Source organism: Suricata suricatta, chromosome 12, assembly GCF_006229205.1.
Source record: "Suricata suricatta isolate VVHF042 chromosome 12, meerkat_22Aug2017_6uvM2_HiC, whole genome shotgun sequence".
Classification (NCBI taxonomy): Eukaryota; Metazoa; Chordata; class Mammalia; order Carnivora; family Herpestidae; genus Suricata; species Suricata suricatta.
The window spans coordinates 96,368,231-96,391,045 of record NC_043711.1 but is presented as its reverse complement, the minus strand read 5'-3'; the positions used below and the strand labels follow the sequence as shown (position 1 = coordinate 96,391,045).

The following is a 22,815-nucleotide window of genomic DNA, read 5'->3' as shown; positions in this document are numbered from 1 at the left end:
AACCCGCTCAGGCCGTCCTTGGCGACAGAAGTAAAGCCTCACATGGGGGTCTGCTGTCCTCCCGAAGCCACTGACGCTGCCACACGGGCCGGGATGTGCCTCGTGAGCTCACGAAGTCCCCAAAACCCGCCGCCCCCTCAAAGCTCAGCTGCCTCGGTGCTGCTCCTGTGCAGGACGGTGGAGGGCCTTCGCTGGGAAGCATTGTCTCAGTGTCTCTGGTTTCCTGCTGTTCTTCGAACCTGCCTCTCCCAGAGGTCTTTCCGTGGGCCGTGTCTAGCCACGTCCAGTCGGCGTAAGAAAGGGGCTCTGGACAGAGATGTTCACAAGTGGAGAAGCAGCTGCTCGCTCTTTAAGTTGGACTTGGAAAGCAGAGGTTTGGGGCCCCAGGTCCCACAGCCTTAACCCCATTTGCGGCACGGTTTGACAGGCTTGCTGCGGGCTGCACTTGGCCCCTGGAGAGGGTGTGGCCTCAGGAAACCTACGAGCCAGGATTTCTCTGGTCAGAGGGGGCTGGGTGGGCGGCAGTGCGCCCAAGGCTCAGAGGCCCCGGCCCCGCCTTAGGGTGCTCTCTCTAGGGACAAGCATGACGTTGTGGACCCGGTGGACTCAGTACCGGGTTGCTGATACTCAGAGCTGCGGTTCGCTCATTCGTTGGTTCCCTTTTTCACTTAATGGTTCATTCCTCCAGCGGCTACTTGTCACTGCTGGGGACGCTGTTTGAACAGAAAGGCTCCAAGGCCCGGCCCTCGCTGAGCTCACAGTCCAAACGTAAATGAAGGAACCAAGTAGAGCTAAGTGCTGGGAAAAGAAGGTAAAGCAAGAGGAGCAGGAGGAGTGAGCGGTGGGTCGCGGAGGCCAGCTGCTCTAGTCAGGGGAGGAGACCTTTGGCAGAGAGCTTGATGAGAGAACCTTGTAAATTTCTAAGGAAAGAGCATCCTAGGTAGAGAGAAGAGCAAGTGCAAAGGCCCTGGGGTGTGAGTATGCTTGCTGTGTTTAAAGCATAGGAAGGAAGGTGGAGGCGACCAGAACATGAGGAAGAGAAGTGTATTTTCTTTGATTTTAAAAGTGTGGACTTTCCCGGGGCCAAGGGGGATTCCCTAGGTGGCAGGAGTGTTAGCTCTGGCTGCAGAAGGTCCGTCAAAGTGAAATCCAGGGAGTGTGTCCACAGCACCCAGGCACCCACCCAGTGTGGTCTGGCGGCCACTCACCCATCACCCTCTGGGGTGCCCTGGATTCCCCATCAGGCCCCTGACTGTGGAGGCTAAGATTTGGTGAGGAAGGGTGCCTTATGTGCCCTGCACGTGGCCGGTGGAACCCCAAGCCAGAATCCTGTGGACAGAAGAGAAGGCTTGGGCTCCTAGTGGGTCTAGAAACAGGCTGTGGGAGGTTTGGGGGAACGTGAGCTTCGACTTTCCTCTTTCGCAGGAGAATATTATCCACGGGGTCAGGCTGATGCCCCATGTCCTGCCCAGGGAAGCCACCATCTCTCTCTCTGAGCCCCAGGCTTCCGTTCTAAGTCTGCTGATGTGCTAGAACCACGCCCCGTTTTAGACCCGAGCCCTGGCCTTGGCGTCCCTCAAGGGGGCCAGGCTACTCTTGGCTTCTTAAGTCCCACTCCCCAACCCCACCCCCAGCTTCACCAGCGCAAATAGCATTGTGAGCTCAAGCCATGTTCCCTCAGAAAGGACATGGGTGATTTTTTACTGTGTAACCCTAGAAGTTAGGGTGTCCCAGGGACCGGTCTTTGTTCAGATCTGCATTCAGAGAAGCAGGTTCCGGCTGCCAGACGATACTTACAAAAGAATTCCCGTCTTGGCTGCAAGCTGACCTGCCCTCCCCACTTGCCAATGTCACCCTCCGCCCAGTTAGCACCTGGGCCTCTGGCTCAGAGCCCACACCCCAGAACTGCCACGTTTACTCATCCTGAGAGCCGGGCACCGTCTGGTGGGGTGCGCGGCATCTTTCTCGTAAGCTCCGAGGCCTTGCTGGTAAGGTGTCTGGGCGGCTGGGGGCTGAGCGGGGCCCGAGGCTCGCGGCTGGCTTCTGGAGGCCTCGGGTTTGCAGAGCGTGGGTGACTCAGGGCTCCTCTGCACGCCGCTGGCCCCGGGCCACCAGCACACCATGCAGGGTGGCCTGGGAGGGCCCCCCCTCGGCAGGATGTGAGAACGCATCTCTGAGAGCCGGGGCTGACCTCAGACCCACCCACACTGCAAATGCAGAAATAGCTGCTGAGGTGAAAGTGCTTGGTGGAAGAGGGTGGCCGTCCAGTCGTTCAGCCTGTTAACCAAATGCTCTCTGCGCGGCAGTTGAAAACACATATTAATGACGACGTGAGCACACGCTGTGTGCGCCTGGCAAGGTGCCGGCCGTACTCACTGCACAGCTTGTCGGCCCCTTGTTCCGGGTGAGGAAACTGAGGCTCGGGAAGTGGGTTGGCTCACATTCCCCCGGGAGTACGGAGTGCCAGTGACATGCCACACACCATTTCAAGGAAGCACCTGTCACGTGGTGACTTGCTGGTCCCCCCAACAACGGTCACAGGGACAGTCATTGCCCACCTTTTACAGGGGCGGGTGCAGAGAGGGTCAGGGCCTGCCCGTGGCCCATGGCAGGACGCGGCAGGCCGAGATTGACCGGCGCGGTCGGGCTCCCAGGTCTTCCTGGGAGTCTGCCCCGAGGCTGTGAGCCCCTCACCCCAGTGCTCAGCCCCTGCAGGGGGAGGTCTGCAGCCCCCGCGCTCAGATGCTCTGCAGCCTCACCGGACACAGCAGGGCTGCCTGTGTGGGGTCAGCGGGGTCGGAGGAAACCGGGCAGCAGTCGAGGCCGGTGTCGACAGAGAAGTGGGGTCCCAACGCATACAGAAGGGAGAGGAAGCCTTTGGCCCCCCACCCAGACCGCATAAAGGTGTGCTGGGAACATTGGGGCCATCAGGGCAGCGTCTGCTCCATGTTCGAATCCTGCCAGGGACCAGCAGTCCTTTGACCTTGGGCAAGTCACTTAATCTTGGCTGCTTTGCCTGCCACGTGAGCGTAAGTGGAGACATTAGAGAGGATGGTGCTCTGGCAGAAGGGTGCTTGTGGGTGTGGCTTAGCCCAGGCACCCCGTTCTCTCCCTGGTTTAGAGTCCAGAGTCTGCGGTCAGGGAGCCGGCGCAGTTGGGTTCTGGCCAGAGCCTTCTTGGGATGGGCGTCTTCCTGCTGAGCCGGCATGGGCCAGAGGCCAAGCACATGCATTCTCCGGTGCCCCTCCTGATGAGGGCGTGAATCCCATCGCAGGGGCCCTGCCCTGACCACCTCGTTGACTCTGTTCACCCCCAAAGCCCCCATATCTGGATATCATCATTTTGGGGGTTAGGGCTTCCACAGAGCCATTCTGTGGCTAACTTGAGTTTAGCTCATGGCTGGGCCTGTAGGTGACAGGTTTGATAAGGGGATGAGTCAGGAGTTGGAGTTCTGTCCACAGGTGTCTTAGGGACACCTGGAATAATGTCACACAGTCCTTTCCGGTCCCTTGGATGGCCTTTGTGTTGAGAGCCGGAAGTCCCTGTGCCAGGCCTGTGAATGTCACTTGGAGAAATTGGTCAGAACTGGTGAAATTTCTTTCCAAAAGCTAGGAGCTTTTTTGAGCCTAGAATGAGTGGACTGAGTGGCCCAGGGGGTCCCTGATTCATCTTGCTGTTCTTCACACTGTCGGCCCTTGGCTGAACCAGGAAGGTAGAAGGTTCTGGGCCCTGCACTTGCCGTCTCCCTCTCCAAGGCAGGTGGGCTTGCTCAGGGCTGGGTCCAGCCTAGACCCCCAGGTGGTCAGTCTGTAGGTCAGTTGAATCTTGGACTAACCTGGGCTTAGGGCTAGAAGGAGGCAGACATGGTTGTAATCTTTTGGGGGTGGATTTCAGGACAAAATGCACCAAACGGATGGGAAGGTGTTGGGAAGTGTGACATGGTGGGGGGGGGGGGCTTGCCTCCTTACAGGACGTGGGCTTTGGAGATGCGTGGATGTGTGCAGGGGTGTCCTTCTTGGGGGGGGGTGTTGTGCTCTGAGCCAGTCAGGACATATGTGGGAGGACGCAGAATGATCTGGAACATGAGCTGGAGACGGGGCTGGAAGAGTCCAGAAATATCCAGTGAACCCTTTCCAAGTAGCAAGGGCCATGCTGGGTTTTGGAGGCAGGGTCTCCAGAGCCAGGCAGCGGCCCTGGGCCACCTCCGAGAGGCCCGGGGAGGGGCGGGGAGTTTTGTGCCATCTTGCGACAGGAGGAAAGTGGCTCGGGCCAGAGGGCCTTCCTCCCACTCGGGATTTCACCTGCAGACCCGGCTCCCACATGTAAGCAGGGAGAAGCACACTCCAGTGTCTTAGCACAGTGTCTGGTTAATGCCTTCAACCCCCAAAGAGAAGGCATGGCTTCCCAAACAATTAGGTATTTATTTTATCATCTCATTTGCGGTCACCGGCTGCTTTGTGGGTTTGGATCGCCATTTCGTGCCCAAATCTCAACTGGATGTAGTAACAAGTGCTTTTCTTTTGCTTCTGTCTTGGCAACAACTTGTTTTGCAATGCTTGCTTTGTGGCTGATGGCTCTCGGCAGAGGTTTGGGGTCAGGGCGTGATGAAATGGCAGGAGGACAAGGAAGCAAGCAAAGCCGCGGTTTGTTTAGAATTGCCTGTGGTTGCCGCCGTAGGAGCTGTGGGGTTGCTCGCCAGGAGAGGTGCAACACAGCTGCGTGAACTCGGGAGAAATTCTGCTGAGCTGGAGAAAAGGGGCAAACGCAGCTCAGGCTGGAGGTTCTACCTTCGGTCGGTCCTTTCTTACAGGGCAGCGGTGCCTGGGGAAGGTCCAAGTTGTTCTCTAGGCTCTGCACTGATGTGTAATCCTGGGAAAATGGGATGGAGGGGCAGGTAGCAGTCTCTGCCATGGTTGGGAAGGACGTCTGTGTTTTCACTGTAGAGCCAGCAAACTGAGCACACCTCTGGCTGGTCTCTAAGTCCTGGCAGCTCCAAGACACAGGTGCACACAGGTCTTCCCATCTAATTGCATCCCACTGAGAGAGAGACGAGGCTGTGCTTTCAAGAGGCTGGACGTTAGTTGTATAAGTTGGCAAGATGACACATTTCTCTGGTCTGCGTTTTTACACTTTGTGTTGACACCATGTGCTTGCATGTTAATTAATCAGGGAAGCACTTCCAGTCCATCTTCAGTGGTCCTCTAATGCCCAGCCCCCATTGACTGATTCACCGCTTTATGCCTAGTGTTGTAAAAACGCAACATCCCTGTGTAGGTCTTTAGCTGTAGCCTCAAAAAAGACCATTCTTTGGCGTTGGGAGGGTTTGTGGATGTTCCCTAGGTCACTCTAAGAACCACAGGGGGGAATAGAATCCTATTCTTGGTCTCAGTCTCCTTCCACCCCTCTTCCCTGAGTCCTCTTGAGGGGGCCATATTGCAGAGTTTATAAAGACCTGCCCATAAACCAGTTAGAACATCTTATTTAATCCTCACAGCATCCTTGCCAAAAGGTGTTCATATTCCCCTTCTGTGGCTCAGCAAGAGGCTGTGAAACTTAAATGGATGTTGCTGGCAGAGTGTTTTTCCAAGGGCTTCCCATACCAGTCTGCATTGTAACCCGGCTCCCAGCTCCAGGGAGCCAGGGACTAAGGCCCATCGAGCTGGGGCTTTATTGGGCTCTGCCCAGTGCAGGGGGCTGGTCCTGGACAAATCACTCCATCTTTCTGTGCCTCACTAACCCAACCTGAGCAATGGGCATCATACCACCAATCCCCAGAGACAGCTGGGAGAGGTCCAGAAGGCACATGAATAGCTGCCTGCAGGAGGGAACAGGGGGCAGGGGGAGGGGAAGTGCATGGCCGGGTCTTGAGCCAAGTTTCGGGTCTTGGTTGAATGGAAACAGGCCCTTCTTCTCCTCACCTCTGTCTTGGCCCCAAGAAACAGGCAATTGAAGAGTGAAACTTCATGACTAAACAGGAAGCTATACCTCAAAAGGCTGCAAACAAACCAGTTTCAGGCTTTATAAATTCTCTGCGCACTCTGAATGCGGGCTGGGGAGTGGAGACCAAGCAGGGCTGGCTTCTGGGGTACGGGCTGGCTGGACATAAGGGCATGGGCTCCTGGGGTCCCCTCTAGATTGGGCTCGCTGCTCCAAGCATGAGACCTTGGACCCGTGAGGGGCACCTGCTGCCTACTGACTGCTACGTGAATGAGTGTAGGTGGATAGTGACAACCTGTGGGCCATCATAGCACCTTCGAGCTGGTTTTTCTGGGAGGAACAACTGAGCCACTGGTCTACCTTCAAGGTCAACAGGACCACCCGTTCTTGGGGGAGACCAGGGAGGCAGGGGAGGGGCCGATGTGGTGATCAAGACAGGAGGTGGTGAGGCTGCTAGTTCCCGGATATAGTTTGAGGGTAAATCCAGAAGCATTTGCATATGGAGGGAGGTGAGCTGTGACCAAGATGGGTCTGAACGACCGGAAGGAGGGAGTAGGTTTCTCACGACGGGAACAAGTGGTAGTGTGGAGGGGGGTCGTGAGGATCAGGAGCATATTCAGTTTGCGAGGCCCAGGGGGTAGTCAGATGCCGATGTCTGAAGTCCAAGGGCGAAGTCTGGGCTGAAGATGTGAATTTGGCCACTGTCAGGATACAGGTGGGATTTTAAGGCCTTGAAGGAATGGTTGACGCTTCCTTCTGCTCTTGGGTCGAACAAGTCACTGTGTAGTGGGTCCAAGGCAGTCCAGCGAGGCAGCCACTGTGGGGGCGTGGGCACCTGGAATTTTGGGGAGTGGACCCTTTCGCTTTGAGGTGGCCTGAAACGCAGGGTCCAAACTGTTGACCGCACCTGCAAAGGAGGAGATGGGAGCTGGTTATTTTCTCCTATGCCTAACCCCACCCGCCCCAACCCCACGAGAGCCCAGCATGGGGAGCTCAGGCCTAGACCTGCCAGAAAGCTCTCATTCTATGAAAGTTCTCTGCCTTGAAGGGGAAGATTCAAGGAGAGGCACAGACTCCCAAGAAAGAGCATCCTGGTTTTACCCAACGATGCTCACAAAGCTGCAGCTAGAAAAGGCTGGATCACTGTGGAAGAAATCAGTGCAGAAAACATTCCTGATTTTACGCAAAAATGGACCCTGGCCTTTTACTTTGGGAACTTTTAAAGGGAATTAAGAGAACAGGTGATAGGAAAACCGTAGACATTACACCCTTGTAGAGGGGAAAGAGAAGGGCTTGCAATGGAGACTGCTCGTGACCCCTTTTTTTTAGGGCCTTCGGGGTGCTGACTGAGCAGAAGCTATAAAGATAGAACTTTGTCAACCAAAAAAAAAAAAAAAACAAAAAACCAACAGGAAGAAAAGGTGCAGTCCTCTGAACCTGTATGCGCACTGAGGGTCTAGTACTTGTAAGAAGGAAGCCTGTCAAAGTTAGCCTGTAGACAAGCCCCAACGAGGTTACAGTTGAATAGATCCCTCATGAAATTCTGACATTCTCTGCCACAGAAATTAGCTTTTAAAACGTTCTCTCTCTAGTTGGCCCTGATTTGCAACTCCCAGGCATGCGGGAGGCGGGGTTATTTTGTCTGGCTTAGAAAAACAAAACAAAACTAAACACCATTACCTTGCTGATGCCCTTTGATCTCAGAGACCCTCATTTCCTGGCAGGAACTCCCTCGTCTCAGTGACCATTGCACTGGTTTGGGGTTAATTCCGGCACACTTGTTAAGATGATGCGGAACGTGGGCTTAAACTACAGCCAGAGGGTTAAATTCCGTCCTGGGTTCTGAGTGGCCCTAGGTGAAGAGATACCCATTAAATGGATGATATTAGCATGAATCAGAAGCATAATAGAGGTCAAAGGTGATTTTTTTTCTTCTCAAAAATGATTTTGCAAATCTTTTTCAGAGCTGATAGACACACACCTTAGCTGGATACAAAACATATTATGAAACAGATTGCCTGTGATCTTTGATCCGAGAAATCAAAGTTAAAGGTAATTGACATCTTCTGCTTCTCCTTTTGTTTTCCAGCTGTGTGTTTCCTTACCCTGAATTACTTTTACTAAAGGAAAACTTTTCCAACCATCCTCACAGACCCCACTTCCTGCAGGCTAGCCCCCGTCACTCTGTAAGGGGACAGCCCTGTCCCGGAGGAGGCGGGAGCGGGAGGAGGGGATGAGGCTCTGGGAATTTGCATGTTCTCCCAGGGGCCCCATCACCCTCCCCCAGGAAGCAGGATCACCTTCCCACCTTTGAAAGTTCTGCTCCTGCACTGGACCAGCTCCTTTTCGGTTTGGGGTCTCCCGTTAAGTATGACTCTGTGCGGTGGGGAACAAGACAGGGCAGGTAGATCGGAGGTCCGGGGAAGCTACTCTCGAAGGGTACTGTGCTTGGTCCAGGACAGAGCTGTGGTTTTCCCCCCTGAACTCAGCAGAGCCCCTGATCTAGCTTTAAGCAGTAGCTCTGCCTCAACTGACTTTGGATTCTGAGCCTGCAGAGAAGAGCCTGGTAACTAATGCAGACTTTACAGCCCAGGGAGGGGGCGGCCAGGAGGCTCTGTGAATATTGTGTCCCCCTCTCCGACAGCCAGGCTACTGCTTAGCCTTTCTGCGCCTCGGCTGTCGGGATGCTAGTGCCCTGACGGAATCCGCTACGCGTACCGATTAGAATCGGCACACGTAGCACACTCCCTGGTGTCGCTGGCTTACACGCCTCCTGGCCCCGCCCCAGCTCACTGGGCTGTGGCTTTCGAATGGTTCCTTGGTCAGAGAAGTAGGTTCACTCCATCAAGGCCAGGCCCGGACGTTCATGGTGGCATCGAGGCCCCGGCTGGACACACGCGCATACTCACCGTCAGCTGCCACGCCTGTCTGTCGGCCTGCACCGAGGACTGGACGTTCTGGGCTCTGCTGACACAGCATGACAAAGTGACACGTTAAAGGACAGGACATGAAAGGGGGATCGGGGATGGGGGGGCATTTCTCTGGCATTCTCCGCCAGTAACCATCAGTGAACATTCGCTGACCTCCACGTGCCAGACTCTCTCCTGAGGGCTCCACAGCCAGGACTCCGGGGGACGAAAATGCAGCTAAAATGTCACTGTGGACAGTGTAAGCCACTTATCCAAGTCCAGACAGGGCCTTTTAAAAATGTGTTTCTTCCCTCCCTGCTGTTAGCCCTTGGCAATGCTTCTGACCTTACAGGCTCTGATCTCCAGCGCCCCAGGGGTGGGGGAGATTTACCATCCTAGAGCCCCAAGACCTCACCCAAGGCTCTGGGCTTCTGGCCTGTCTGGGTTTTTTATTTTTCTTTTTCACAGAGTCTCTAAAGTCTGGCCTGGCCTATCTGGAAAGCTCCTTCCCTGTTCCTCAGTTCCCCACCCCACCCCCGACGTGGCTGGCACGTCCCTGAGCCAGCAAAATGTGGGGCCCCAATCACTGCAGTTTTGAGTCAGAAGTCCCAGGAGAAGGCGCCAGGCCAGTGGCCACCTTGCCTCCTTAGTCTCTTTCCACCTGCTCGTGGGGAAAAGAGGCCTGGTGCTCATGCTTGGCTGCCCAGTGGCTTTACCTCACGGCATTTGGGACAAAAGCCAGAAGCACCCAGAGCACCCTTCATGTGCCTCCCGGTCCAGCCTCCTTGCACCAAGCATGGGTCTTGAGAGTGAATTGGGCAGAGGGCTGCAGGATGGGATAGAGAAGGGCGCGGGGTGGCCCTGCCCCCATCCTGGCTCCTAGACTCTCTGGCCTGGAGGCTACAGCCTCCCCACGTTCCCATCGAAGCACGAGGAGTGTCTTTCTGGCTGTGGCCTTTGTGGCTGGCCCCTAGACTCTGTGGGCACTCACATGATCCAACCAGATTTGAGAAAACATGCTTGAGGCTTTAAGGCGGGGGGGAGAAGCAGGATGGGGTCTGTCCACTCCTTCCTGTTGTTGCTTTCTCGGGGAATTAAGTTCCAAAGTCAGCAATTAAGGGGGGAAAGGCCCAGAGTCAAAATTACCCTTGATGGGCTTTTAAATTACACCTGACATGTGTATCCGTGTGGTTTTCTACATGCAACTCTGAGCAGCCATTCTTCTGCCAGGTAAAGTTTGAGAACCTCTGAGCTCAGTTGAATGAAAGGATGTAGGCGTCTGGCCCATCAAGTGAACCATAAAATTCCTAGGGCAGAGGGGGACGCTAAGAGAGATCCTAGTTTTTAGAAATAAACACCTAGGATTGTTGGAGGAAGAGACGTTGGCTCCTGCAGTTACCATCCCCAAAAAGTAGGCAGAGAAAACACTGCTTTGTCATTGGTATACACTAGGGGCTGGTGCACGGAGTCTCACACCAGTCATACTGTTCAAATCTGGCCCCTGGTCTGTTATGAATAAAGTTTTATTGGCACACAGCCATGTCCGTTTGCTCACATACTGTCAACGGCTGCTTTCACAAGACACCGCAGGGCAGAGTCGTTGAGTAAGGGGCCCACGGCGCTGACAGTATTTTTATCTGGCCCTTTCTGGAAGAAAGTTGTTGATCCCTCATATTCTTTATATGCCAACAGCCCTTTCTTAGAAGAGTCCTGTTTTTTATTGTAGCGGTTTGATTTTTCGGAGGTTGAAAGAGAAAAGTGTGTAACTGTAATATACTCACATCTGTCCGTCTCTTCCGCTCTGGTTTCAGCCGTAGGTATCAGGCTTAGAAGTAGCCTGAGGTTGTGCACACGGTCACCAGTGTTTTCATCGTGCCGCTTCGCCCTCAGGGTGAAGAAAGGTCAGGGCTGCCTGTGGTGGCGGTGACACCATTAGCCTCAAGTCTGTTCTGAGAAAGTGAGACTCAGTGACCACCTTAACCACTCAGCATGTGGCCTTTGCTGTTAACATAGCAGAGGCCGCCTCCGCCTTTCCTCACACGCAGAAGACCCTGAGGATTCCGGGCCCACGGGAGAAACATGGGGACTGCTGCACTCAGGAGCTCGGTCTCTGCCAGCCTTCAGGTTGATCCGTGGGCCCAGAGTCCAAATCCTGATTCCATCACCTGGCCCAGCAGGGGAAGCTATAAGGCAGGGATTGTATTACTAGGTTTGATGTAATAAAAACATTAATTACAGTGCGTGGCACATAGTCTTCAATAAATGTGATGGCTTAGATTATTTTGCAGAGAAAAGGCGCCAGACAAGTAACCGATTGGCAACCCATTTGCCAATTGGATGGCAGACCAAGGCTGATGATGGTGTGGGACACCTGTGGGGGGGGGGGGCGTATGCATGCATTAGGTACCTGCTGTATGCATGGCGCTATGCACGGCACCGTGAAGACACAGGTAACTCAAATAACCTGGCCTAGGAGGTTGTCAGCAAAGCGGTTTGGGAATGCGGTATTTGCTTTTGGAGGAAGTGAGGGCCTGAGGGTGTGAGTTGGAGATGGCTTCCACGCAAAGGTGGCACTGGGACGAGGGCAGGGATTAAAGTTGGAGAAATGCATGTGGCCCAGTTTGGGAAGAGGGGGGAGGAGAGAGATGAAGGTTGGCCTAGGATAGATGTTCAAAGCGTTTACTGAATGGAGGGAATGTAGAAGGCTGATCCAGAACTGGGCCAGAGCTGTCAGTTCGACCTGAGCTACTTAACACTTGAGAAAAAAAGGAAGCTCAGCGAGGCGGTATTGGGTACCTGTTAGTCCTGAGGCTCTGGGGAACAAGAACGTCCACACAGCACTGGCTGGTGAAAGGCCTGGAACCCATAAATGGAGGAGACTGGGCGGGACTGCAGGGATGCAGTACGGAGCACCCAGGCAGCCTTCCTGGAGGAGAGGGAGGAGAGGGAGCAGAAGGCCTTGAATGATGGAGGGAGGAGAAAGGCAGTAGAGGCGGTGGGGGCTCCTCTACCAGAAGAATGCATCTGGGGCCCGGAGCAGGGTTTTGGTCTAAGGGAGACGGTGCGCAGGTGGAGCTGCCGAGCAAGACGAGGGCTGGAGAACAAGGGGCGCGGGGCTGAGTCAGGAGCCCCCTTCCCGTAAAGCACAAGCCGGCAGAGGCGGCCCAGGGAGATGCATCGTGGGCATCAGGGAAGTGGTTCGTGTACTCGGGGCTGCAGAGGAGTCCCTCCCAGTCCTGGGCTCCAGGCCCCCCGGCCATTGCCACCACCCAGCAGCCACTCCTGCTTTAGAACCTTCTCCTTGCTCACGGCCCAGGGAGCCAGCTCGGAGGTTTCAGCACAAGAAGGTTCCTCTGGCCAGAGAGGTCTCTGTGGGGTTGGAGTGGGCCTCACTTCAGGGCCTGAGCGCACAGCCACTGCCTCACCACCCCCGACCACACGGAGGTCTAAGTACCTGGTGTCTGGAGTTTTCCAGGCACAACCGTTAGCGTCCACCTGACTGCAGCTTGCAGGAAGCGCTTGTCTACTTGAACCCGCCTCCTACCTTCCACGCTGCTCCCCGGCCCTCAAAAAACGACCCTTTAGTGAGGGCCGGGGGTGCCAACACCCCTGCCTACCGGGTATTTTTAGAAAGCTGAGGCTGTGGAAAGTTTCCATTAAGGATCGACTCCTCTGGTTTCCTAGGTTGAGAAAACAGGAAGCTATTCGGAATCCGGGCTTTGAAAAGCTTTGCATGAAGCTGTGCTGACCGCCCCTGCCCCCTGCATTCTGCTTTCGCTCCTGCTCCCTGCCTGCCTCACCCAGGGCACCCAGCTTTCCAGGCCCGGGCAGGGGGCAGGGTTCACAGTAGGGGTGGGCCGGGGGGCCCCTGGGAGGCAGCCAAGCTGGTTCCTGGCATACAGTAAGCGCCCAGTTAATGATGTTGGTTCGCTGAATGTGGATTCATCCTCTGAGCTGCTGTGGACGGACCGGCCGCTACGTTTTGCTGTTCTAATGTGCGCACGCACATCCGTACACATCTACCACGGGCACCTAATGCGCACGGTGCTCTGAACCGCTGCGGGGGCCTGGGCGCTGTGGGGATTCCAGCACTCGCATTTTCTTATCCAGAGGGAGAAAGGCAGGTTTAGACCCGATTTACAGATGGGGAGACTGAGGCGAGTGTCAGTAAGCGAGGAAGAGGTCAAGGAGGGAGTCCAACCCCGGCTGTCTGGCTCCGGAACCCACACTCCCACCCTGCGTGTGCTCTCGGCCCACATCTGAAGAACAGAGCGGGGCCTCAGTAATTTCTAGCACAAAACGGAGCCCCCTGGGGCAAAGCACTCCTTCAGAGTCTGACCCAAAGCCTGGGGTTGTGGCGATCGGAGCCAGCAGCTCCGGGACACCGTCTAGCAGGCGGGCGCCAGGAGCGTGCACGGACCTCGGTGCCTACTGGGGACTAAACGGGACACAACAGGAGTTCCACTCACCGGAGGAGGAAACCAAGGCACAGAGAGGTCGAGTCAGGCCGCTGCCAGCGGAGCGACGGGGCTGAAGGTCAGACATGCCTTTTCCAGCTCGTAGGCGGTGGGCGTTGGTGCTCTTCTTCCTACAGGGCTTGTGGACTCGTCCAGGCAGGGGTCTTCTGGAAAAACATGCTGGACTAGAGGATGGGGTCCTGGATAGGGAGCTAATAGGGGAGGAGAGCCAGCTGCTTGAGGTCAAGGGCTCGCATCCCATTCCCGGGTTCCCTTCTGGGGCAGAGGGGTGGCCGAATTTTCCAGAGCCCCTTGGAGGACACTTCCTTCACTAGTGTGTGTGTGGGGGGGTGGGGGGGATTCCTGGTTGTGCTGAGAGAGATCTAGTCTACACTGATGGCTACATTTAGCGGTGTTTCCATCTACTCTCTCTTGAAAAGTCTCTTTCGAGAACTGGATGTTTTGTGGGTCAACTATGGTTTAGTCACATAGTAGGTGTTTTCTGGATGTCACGAGAACGGGAGGAATGTGGTCGTCGGCAGAGAGCCTGAACATGCTTAGATCCTGCCCTGGGGCCACGCTCAGTTTCTGCCACGATTTTTTAAAGTCCCCTTCACTGACAGATCCGCACAAAATATCATCCAGGAAAATACAGCACAGGAAGGTATTTATGTTAAAAATTGCCAAACGTATTCTCAGAGAGAACAAAAGCACTTTTTTTTTCTTAAAGATTCTAGAAAGCTAACCTGACCCGTGTTGTTGGTGCCCGCTCACTCGCCCCTCCTCTCTCTCTCTCTCTCTTTCTCTTTTCTTTTGTAGTTAATGAAATTATCAGGAAGGAGTTTTCAGGACCTCCCGCCCGAAATCAGACGTAGAAGATGCCATTAGCAAGACACCTCCCGTATCTGAGCCCTCGGAGCCTTCCACTGCCTCTCACCTTCTGTTTTCTTTACCCTCCGCCTCCCGGCCCGGAGGCGGCACGCGGGACCGTGTTCGGGCAGAAGGCTGACCCTCGATTTGGGAGCTCGCCACCTCTCTGTGTAAACACCAGAGGGGACACTCTGCCTTTCGATTTTTGTCTTAAATCCCAAAGAGCATCTCGGTTTGACTTTCATGGTGTCCTTAAGTGCCTGCTGACCAAAACCACAATTCTGAGCAAGACCGTGCGCCGTGACGGCCCCCGAACGGATGGCCCGGAGCCCAGGGCGGGGGCCAGGGTGGGGGCTGGGAGACGTGGGCCGTGTCATTAAACCCCAGCCCTGCCTTCACTTTTCCAGGTCACAGATACAGCTCCTGTACCTTTTGAAGGAAAGGAGTTTTCACACAGCAACCAAAGGACCGTGATCCCAGAGTCTGGCTTGGGGGCTGAAGAAAAACGGAAGCCGGACCGCCCTCCTTAGGGCACACCTGTCCCCGGCCAGGGCTGGGCCCCCGCTCAAGCCTGAGGTTTCCCGTTTTCTCCTTCTGAAGCACAGCTGCCAGGCCCACGACAGGACGGCCTGTTAAAACTCCGCGTTAAGTTATGACCCGTGTACACGTTTGTTATTTTTCTTTTCTTCCCTCTGCTCCAAAGAGCCGGCTGGGGCTGGGCCGTCTCTGGGCCAGCAGCTCCTCACCCCTGCAGCGGCCGTCGCACTGGGGCGGGGACCCCAGGCTGCAGCGTTGGCACCCTGCACGCTAAGGGCTTTCTGCTGGTCTCGCTTTCTTCCTAACAGCCAGAGTGCTTTTCCATAAACTAGTGAAGAAAAACTTCAAGCACGTGCATTGAATTTTGAGAAGGAATCAAAGAACTAAACCAACCAAAAAAAAAGTGAAGGTATTTTTGTTAAATTGTGAGGGAGGAGGCGAGGGGCAGTCCTCAGTGTTTCTCGAAGTGGGTTCCCCCCTGACAAGGGTGGCGTTCCCTCTCTGGCCTGGACTCCACGTGGCACTCAAGCTCGGGCTGGGGCCCCAAAGATCAGTGGTGATTTTTACCTGAAGCCGTTTCCAAGGGCCCCTGGGTCCCCAAGCCCTGTCTGCATCAGCCGCCCGCATCCAGGTCGAAGAGGATCGGCCTCGTGCCGTCCTCAGCTCGACGGAGCTCCGCCCGGGCTGGTTTCGTGGTGATCGGCCCCGAGTCCGTGTCTTTACGAGTCTTCCTCCGGTGGCGCAGCTTCTGCAACACGGAAAACGCTGAGCCCTCCGCGGGGCTGGGCTTTCATCACCCGGACGCACTCCTGTTTGCAGGTGTCATGGACCGCCCCCCCCCCCCGGGACAAGCCAGGGGTTCCGTTTCCAGCCGTTCAGTTTCTCCCTCAATAATCCAAATAGACCACAGATGTTCCCGGCGCTCTTCCAAAAGCAGCGCTCCGTGAGTGCTCGGTCAGGTCTGCTAGACCGAAGCCTGGGAAGGGAATCCTGGCCGGGAAGGGCTCTCCCTGGCGGGTTTACCGGTCCCAGCTCTCCCGTCAAGGTTAGCCAGAAGTTAAACCTTCCCAATAGCCCTGGCCAGAGCGCAACGCTTGGGGACTGCGGCCTGGCGGGTCCAGTGCTCCGGAGAATGGACAGAACACCCAGGCTGTGACCTTTTTTTGATAATCAAGACCTAGATTTGTTTTCCCATCCCCCTACCAACAACTGGGGGGCCTCTCTTCTACCCACCCCAAGCACAAAGTTTAGCAAAATCCTCTTTTATGCAAAATGCCAGTGAGAACTTGACCGTTGCTGCAGAGCTCCTGGGATGTGAAATTCTTCCTAATTCATGAAAAGGTTCTTTATACTGGCGGCTTTACGCAAAGCAGCAATACTGGCCCTCGCTGCGGCGGAGTTGAAGTGTTTGGTGAGTGATCTGTTCTCACTTGACCAGGAACCATTCTCCCCCCCCTCTTTTTTTTTTTGGTTGCACATGAAGGATGTTGACCTTCCTCAGTTATCTGAATGTTTTACACAAGTGCCTTCCTGCTATTTTAAGCCAAGTCGCTCCGCGCCATTGTGCCTGGATGGGACAAGCAAGGCCTAACGCATTTTCCACCAACCTTCTAGGTGACTGCAAAGGGCCTCCTGCTGGTTCACACTCTTGTACGGATCTGTGCGCATACATGTGTGTACAATGTACGCACAAGCTTTTTCTGAGACCTCCCAGGCTGGATATTAGAGGAAGCCCTTTCATAAACAACTCTACCAAATAGCGAAGGAAAGAGAAACAAAAAGCATTCGTTTTGAGACAGAAACAGGCGAGAGAATGTGTATTAGGAACCGACAGCAAGCAAGAAAGTTTGGTCAGTAACCGATGCCAGGAGGACGCTTTGCCAAGAGGAATTGCTCACGAAATCGTTTCAGTCTGGGAAGAGGCAATAAGATCCTCTAGGAGAAGGAGAAGAGAAGAAAGTCTAAGTGGGAAGATGTGTGTGTTGCAGGCGTGAGAAGGATCTCAGGTGGAGGTTTGCACTTGCTACATCCAAGGTAATGTAAATATGTAGCACTGCCTACAGGAATCTGCCGTGTTGCTGAATGTAGTATACTTCCGAAGTCTGCAAGTCTTCCTGTATTGGACAAAAATACTGCTGCTTGATAATATATAATAGCAATCCAAATTAGTAGGTTATTAAATTTTATTTTCTTATCTGTATTTTTATGCTTTTTATCTGTCCCGAAAATATCACACACCCCTGTTGGAATTAGAAAATATTTATACATGGTTGAAGTCTTTTTCAGGTGTCTCTTTTTACATATGTTGAGGATTCCTCCCTAGACCCACCCCAAGAGAAATGATGTATTCTTGAAAACTTGTGAATCTTGCCAGCAAAAAACACAAAACAACAACAAAAGCCCCACAGAACTACCCACCTCAGAGCCCCTCGGTTACCTGAGTCTTAGAAGAAAGCATCTTTGGAGGAAGAAGGGGGATGGCTCTGTGGAAGAAGGAACCGTCTGTTTGTTGCCGGAAAGGGCGCGGACTTCACCGCTGAGCCTTTGTCTGGTCATGGAGGAGAACGGTCTTGGAAGGTGTTTAGATCCCCCCAAAAGAAGGGGTCGAGTAGGTCACTGTGCTTTAAAAACAAAACCGCCTGTGTTGTAACGGGGATTCTGGAAGACTCCACAAAGTTCACAGAACCCTGGGTGCAGGCTCCTGTTTACAGAGTGGACCAGATCCCGCTAGGTAACCCCTGTCGCATGATCCAAAGGACATGCAGAGTTCGAGCGTCAACACACCCTAGACGAGTTGGGTTGGTTCCTTCGGAAAACTGGAAAGCACTGATGTGGCCTTTCTCATTTACCACCAGTAGCCAAGACATCGGTCTCAGGAAGTCAGTCTTGGCCGGTGTGCAAGCGGCCACATTTAGGCCGATTGGAAGCTTTGTGTGTTCTGGTGATTGCTCCAGACTCTAGGGAGGCTGACTGTGTGTGTTTTCATATCAAAAAAAAAAAAAACCAAAAAACAAAAAAAACCAAAACACTTTCCAAGTGCTTTCTGTTGTTTGCAATTGAAAGACTGTCAGAGGTCCCCCTGACCATTTTGTTCACGTTTACAGGAGGCATGGGGGTTGGGACATTCCTGACAAGCTCCCGCAGCCATTTTTTTTTTTTTTTTTGGAGGGATGACCCTTTAGCAACTACCCAACACACCCTTAACCTCCAGTCTCCCCAGCCTGGGGCTTAGGCATTAAACCTCATGGAGCCAAACGAGCCAATGCAAGCATTTTCCAGCATTCCAGCTAAATGTTTAAGAAGTATCACAAAGAAGCGTGGTTGCAAATATCAGTTTCCCTCCGCTGTCAGCCAACCTCACCATCTTAACTCGGTTTGTTTAACAACAAACGTTTCTCTGATTGGTGAGCTGGAGGTGATCCCTAAGCAAAGCCCCTCTGGAAAGGGGGTGGGAGGTGGGGTGCTGGAGAACACACTCCACACCGGCCTTTAGTGGCTGTTCGCAGCCCAGACGCCCGCCCTGTCCAGGGCCGATCCCGCTGGAAGCAAAGGCTTGTGTGCGGTTTCCATGAGAGCAGGTCGTCCGGCACCGCAGCCGGGTCGAGCATCACCCCCAACACCTGTCAGAGAACCTCCCTCACCCCCGGCCTCTGCAGCCCTCCGAGGGGAGGAAACGTTGACCATACCGTCCTCAGCGCTCCAAGAAACAGAATCCTCTCCAACAGGGTGGTGCCGGAAGGCTTAGTTTTCAAAATCTTGACTGTTAAAGAAGTTTGAATACATCACATTCCTATGCAGAACATTTTTAATCTCCAGTTTCATGTAGTTTATTTTTGCTATATGTAAAGTATTTTTATACGGCTTATATCGTGATAGTTTAGCAATAAAACAGTTGAAAGCAATGGCTGTTGGGGTCTCTTTTCTTCTCCAGAGAGGCCGCTCAAATTTGCCTTTTCCATTTTGAGTTCATACAAGGACCTGTATATGCTTAATTCTGGCCTCAGCCTGAGGTGGCAAGAGCTATCTGTTCTAACACTAGGGCTCAGAAACCACTTGGCCAAAGCGACAGAGCCAGAAGGTCAACCTGGATCTGTCCCTTTCTCTCCCTGCCCCCAGCGCGGCAGCTCTGCTAGAGTCGGTCTTTAGGAGCGGCATCTGGGTAAAGAGGATTTCTAATGTCCACCTGGGCCAGCTCACAGACGGTTCCAGAGCGTTCACAGACAGCTGGGCTGAGCTGGTCACTTGAAAGGAAAAGCAGTTCTTTGAACATTTTACACAATTGAAAAAAAAAAAAAGTATCTTTTACCAAACCCACAAACAGAATTAAGTGTTGTAAACACGAGAACTTTCCAGCTTGCGTCCTCACAACAGCTTCCATCTCCTCCCCGCCCCCCACCTCCCTACAGGTGCCATAGCTACAAGAGTTTGGAAGGGACTGCTGTCTAAGTCTTAATATTGCTCAAACTCCACCCACTGGTCAGCGCTGCCCCGGTTAGGATCCCTGCCCCGGACCCGGGGATTTGGGACCCCTCTACCAACACCAAGCTTTGCCTTCTTGGGGACCTCCCAAGCCCCACTTCCAGTGCCCAGAACCAACAGTACCGTATGGGTGGTGGGGCATCCCAGGGATGCATGGGTCCTGCATGGGTTCCGGCTACTGAAAGGGCCTCTCTCCATGGTCCCCTCTGATGGCTGGGGCCAGCTGGTTCCCATTTCTTCCCTTCAGGGCACGAGGCCAACCAGATGCCCCAACAACCTCCGGGCCCCACATCTATGGGACCCAAGCTGGTTTTGAGAAAAGCTTCTTGGTGAAGAGTTTGCTCCTAACAGCCAGCACAGTGTTTTAGTTCTAATTTTTTGTGGGATCGTATGAAATTGGGTCACTAGAACAGTGCTGGAACATGGACTTGAGGAAGTCTTAAATCGCCTGTGCACACAGGATCCCCACAAAAACAATTTTCCCAGGCCCACACACTCTACGGGCAATTCTGCCCCCTTACCGTTTTTGGTGTAAAACTGGTTCATTTTAGTGAGCAAACTTTCTGAAACACTTAAGCTGCTTTTACTGAATAGAAACCCAGAATTATCTTAAGCAGAGGAGAAGGATAAAACCATACAGCCATTTAAAAGGTCTGTGTTCACATCTGAGTCATACTTGGTAAACCAAGTCGACCTGTGCCTCAGTTTCCCCAGATGTAAAAGGAGGAGAAGAATAGTCCCTGTCTCACAGGCATTGGGTGCTTAACATTAATTATTAACTACTGATACAATGTCCCATCGACTGGCAAATTTAAGATTCACCCAAACGCTGGACCTCATTTTCCCCCAGTATCAGGAGGGAAGCATTCTAAGCTCTGACAACAGATCTTGGACTTTTCACACTAAATTGTTAAAGCCCGAAAACTTGAGCGTATCCAACTTTCAATCCTTGAAACAAGAGAGAAACACACGGGGGCATCTAGTTTCTTCTCTGCACCGGGGCGACTTGGGAAATCTGTGAACATCTCTTACTGCACACAACGGCATGGCGTGCTTTTGTACCAAGGAGTAAAAATACAGCACTGATTTAGTAACAAGGGGGAATTTAAGAAGAAGTAAGATTTATAAGAGCAAATGAAATGCTGACAACATTTTCGGGTTCACAAATTGTAAGGAAATGGACGTCTGGGCAGGAGCAGGTTGAATATGAAATAACCCTGAGGAGAAGGCATAACCACAGGGACCATTAAGAAAAGCAAGCCGTCAATAGAACTCCCCTATGAGCCAGCAACAGCACTGCTGGATCTACCCAAGGGGTACAGAAGTGCTGATGCACAGGGGCACATGTACCCCAATGTTCATAGCGGCACTTTCTATGATTTGGCTATTGTTGAAAGAGCCTAAATGTTCATCACCTGATGAATGGATCAAGAAGATGTGGGGTGTGTGTGTGTGTGTGTGTGTGTGTGTGTGTGTGTGTAATGGAATACTACATGGCAATGAGAAAGGATGAAATCTGACCGTTTGTAGCAACGGGGATGGACCTTGAGGGTGTCATGCTAAGTGAAATAAGTCAGGCAGAGGACAGACACCATATGTTCTCATAGGTCTAACAGGAGAAACCTAATAGGGGACCATGGGAAGGTGAAGGGGAGAAAAGTTAGGGAGAGAGAGGGAGGCAAATCATGAGAGACTCTTGAATACTGAAAACAAACTGGGGGCTGAAGAGGGAGGGGGGAAGGGGGGTGATGGTCATAGAGACGGGTACTTGTAGGGAGGAGCACTGGGTGTTATATGGAAACCAACTTGGCAATAAACTATTAAAATAAATAAATAAATAAATAAAAAGAAATGCAAGCCGGACTTCCAGGGAAGATGGCGGAGGAGGGGGTCCCTAAGCTCACCTTGTCCATGGACACAACTAGGTAGCAGACGCATCAGCGCACATTACCCAGAAACCACCACAAAGCTGCCAGAACAATCCCTCCACAGCTAGAGGAAGAGGCCACATCAAAGAGTGTAGGCAGTTGCAGAGACACAGTTGGGGGCTAAACAGACCTGCGGGTCTGTCCTCTGGAAGGACACTGCAGGTTGCAGAGGGGAGAGAAACAGACTCGTACACGGGAACGCCCACATGGAAAGACAAATCGCCATAACATTTGGCCTTGAAAAGCAAAGGGGCCAAGTTTCAGAAGTTCTTATAATCAGTGGGCCTTAAAACCTAGAACTTTAAAAACCACCTTGCTCTGGAGCGCCTGGTGGCTCAGTCAGTTAAGTGTCTAACTTTGGCTCAGGTCGTGATCTCGTGGTTCAGGAGTTCAAGCCTCGCACCGGGCTCTGTACTGACAGCTCAGAGCCTGGAGGCTGCTTCGGATTCTGCATCTCCCTCCTTCTCTGTACCTCCCCCACTTGTACTCGGTCTCTCCCTCTCTCAAAAATAAACATTAAAAAGTTTATATTTTAAATTAACATGCTCAGAGCGAGCTGGGAGAGAGGAAACAGAATCCCTGACCTTAAAGAGACAGCACAGCAAACAACCCAGGATATAAATCTAGAAGTAGCAGTTTCAAACTCCCCTGTGGTATATGAGAGCAAGATTTATTTACTAATCTCAGAGCTGGTGCCGGAGGGGCGAGGTCAGCAGGACACTGCCCCAGGAACAAAGGAGCTGTCAGGTACCATTTCCCTCCCCATGCCCCCACCCTCCAGCCTAGGCACCCATGGGAAACAGCAAGGCCACAGCAGTCCCCACCTAACTTGCTAGTGGGGTGCTCCGCCCCTGCGCTCTCCCGCGGACACGCCCCCTCCACCCCGCCTCTGCCTGAGGTCTCCTCCCATCGAAGACTCGTGCAAACCTTTCTAACATCAGGCTTCCTGCCCCCCACCCACTGCTGCGGGTCTTCCCCCTCCGACTCAGCCTGCCTCCATCGCTGGCTACAGGGCCCCTCCCGCTGGTGTGGACCTGGCCCGCGCTGCACACACCACTCCTGCATTCTCTTGCAGTTTGCTGCTCCTGCGTCTCCAGCAAACTCCTGGCCTAACTCAACTCAAGCCCAAGGAGGCCTCGGGCTGGCCTGTTAACAACATAGGTCCCAAATTCTGTCCACGACAAGCAAAAAGAGCTATTTCAGATGACTGGACTGAAGGCAAAAGTGGCTCTGTGACAACAGGGCACATGAACACACACAGGAGACACTGCTGAAGCACCAAGTTCTGGTGAACTGGGAGCACTGCCCTGCAGGACCGCTTCTTAAGGTCACTACTTTCAAGAGCAGGAGACACAGCCGACTTTCCGGACACACAGAAGTAGACACAGTTAGACAAAAAGAAGGGACAGAGGAATAGGTCCCAAATGAAAGAATAAGATAATCACAGCAAGAGAGCTACACATAATGGAGATAAGTAATATGCCTGATAGACCATTTAAAGTAATGGTTATAAAGATATTCACTGGACTTGAGAAAAGAGTGGAGGACCTCAGTGAGACTCTTAACTGGAAGACAGAAAACATAAAGAACCAATCAGAGACAAAGAACTCAATAACGGAAATGAAAAAGACCCTAGATGGAATAAGTAGTAGACTAGAGGAAGCAGAGGAATGGATCAGAGACCTGAAAGACAGAGTA

At 53.1% G+C, this 22,815-nt stretch overlaps 1 protein-coding gene across 4 annotated transcripts in view; it reads left to right on the top strand.

The window, feature by feature from the left end:
• Nucleotides 1-18,612, top strand: part of NFATC2 (nuclear factor of activated T cells 2) — a 117,282-nt gene extending 98,670 nt beyond the window's left edge. The window contains exons 9-10 of one of the 4 annotated variants that reach the window (XM_029916614.1): nucleotides 7,902-7,989; nucleotides 14,581-18,612. In XM_029916614.1, the coding sequence (XP_029772474.1) occupies nucleotides 7,902-7,945 (44 nt within the window). In that variant the 3' untranslated portion in view covers nucleotides 7,946-7,989; nucleotides 14,581-18,612. Of the gene's footprint in view, nucleotides 1-7,901; nucleotides 7,990-10,657; nucleotides 11,084-14,122 lie in introns of those variants that run through there. The other 3 variants (XM_029916612.1, XM_029916613.1, XM_029916615.1) reach the window with 3 other exon arrangements.
• Nucleotides 18,613-22,815: the final 4,203 nt, after the last annotated feature.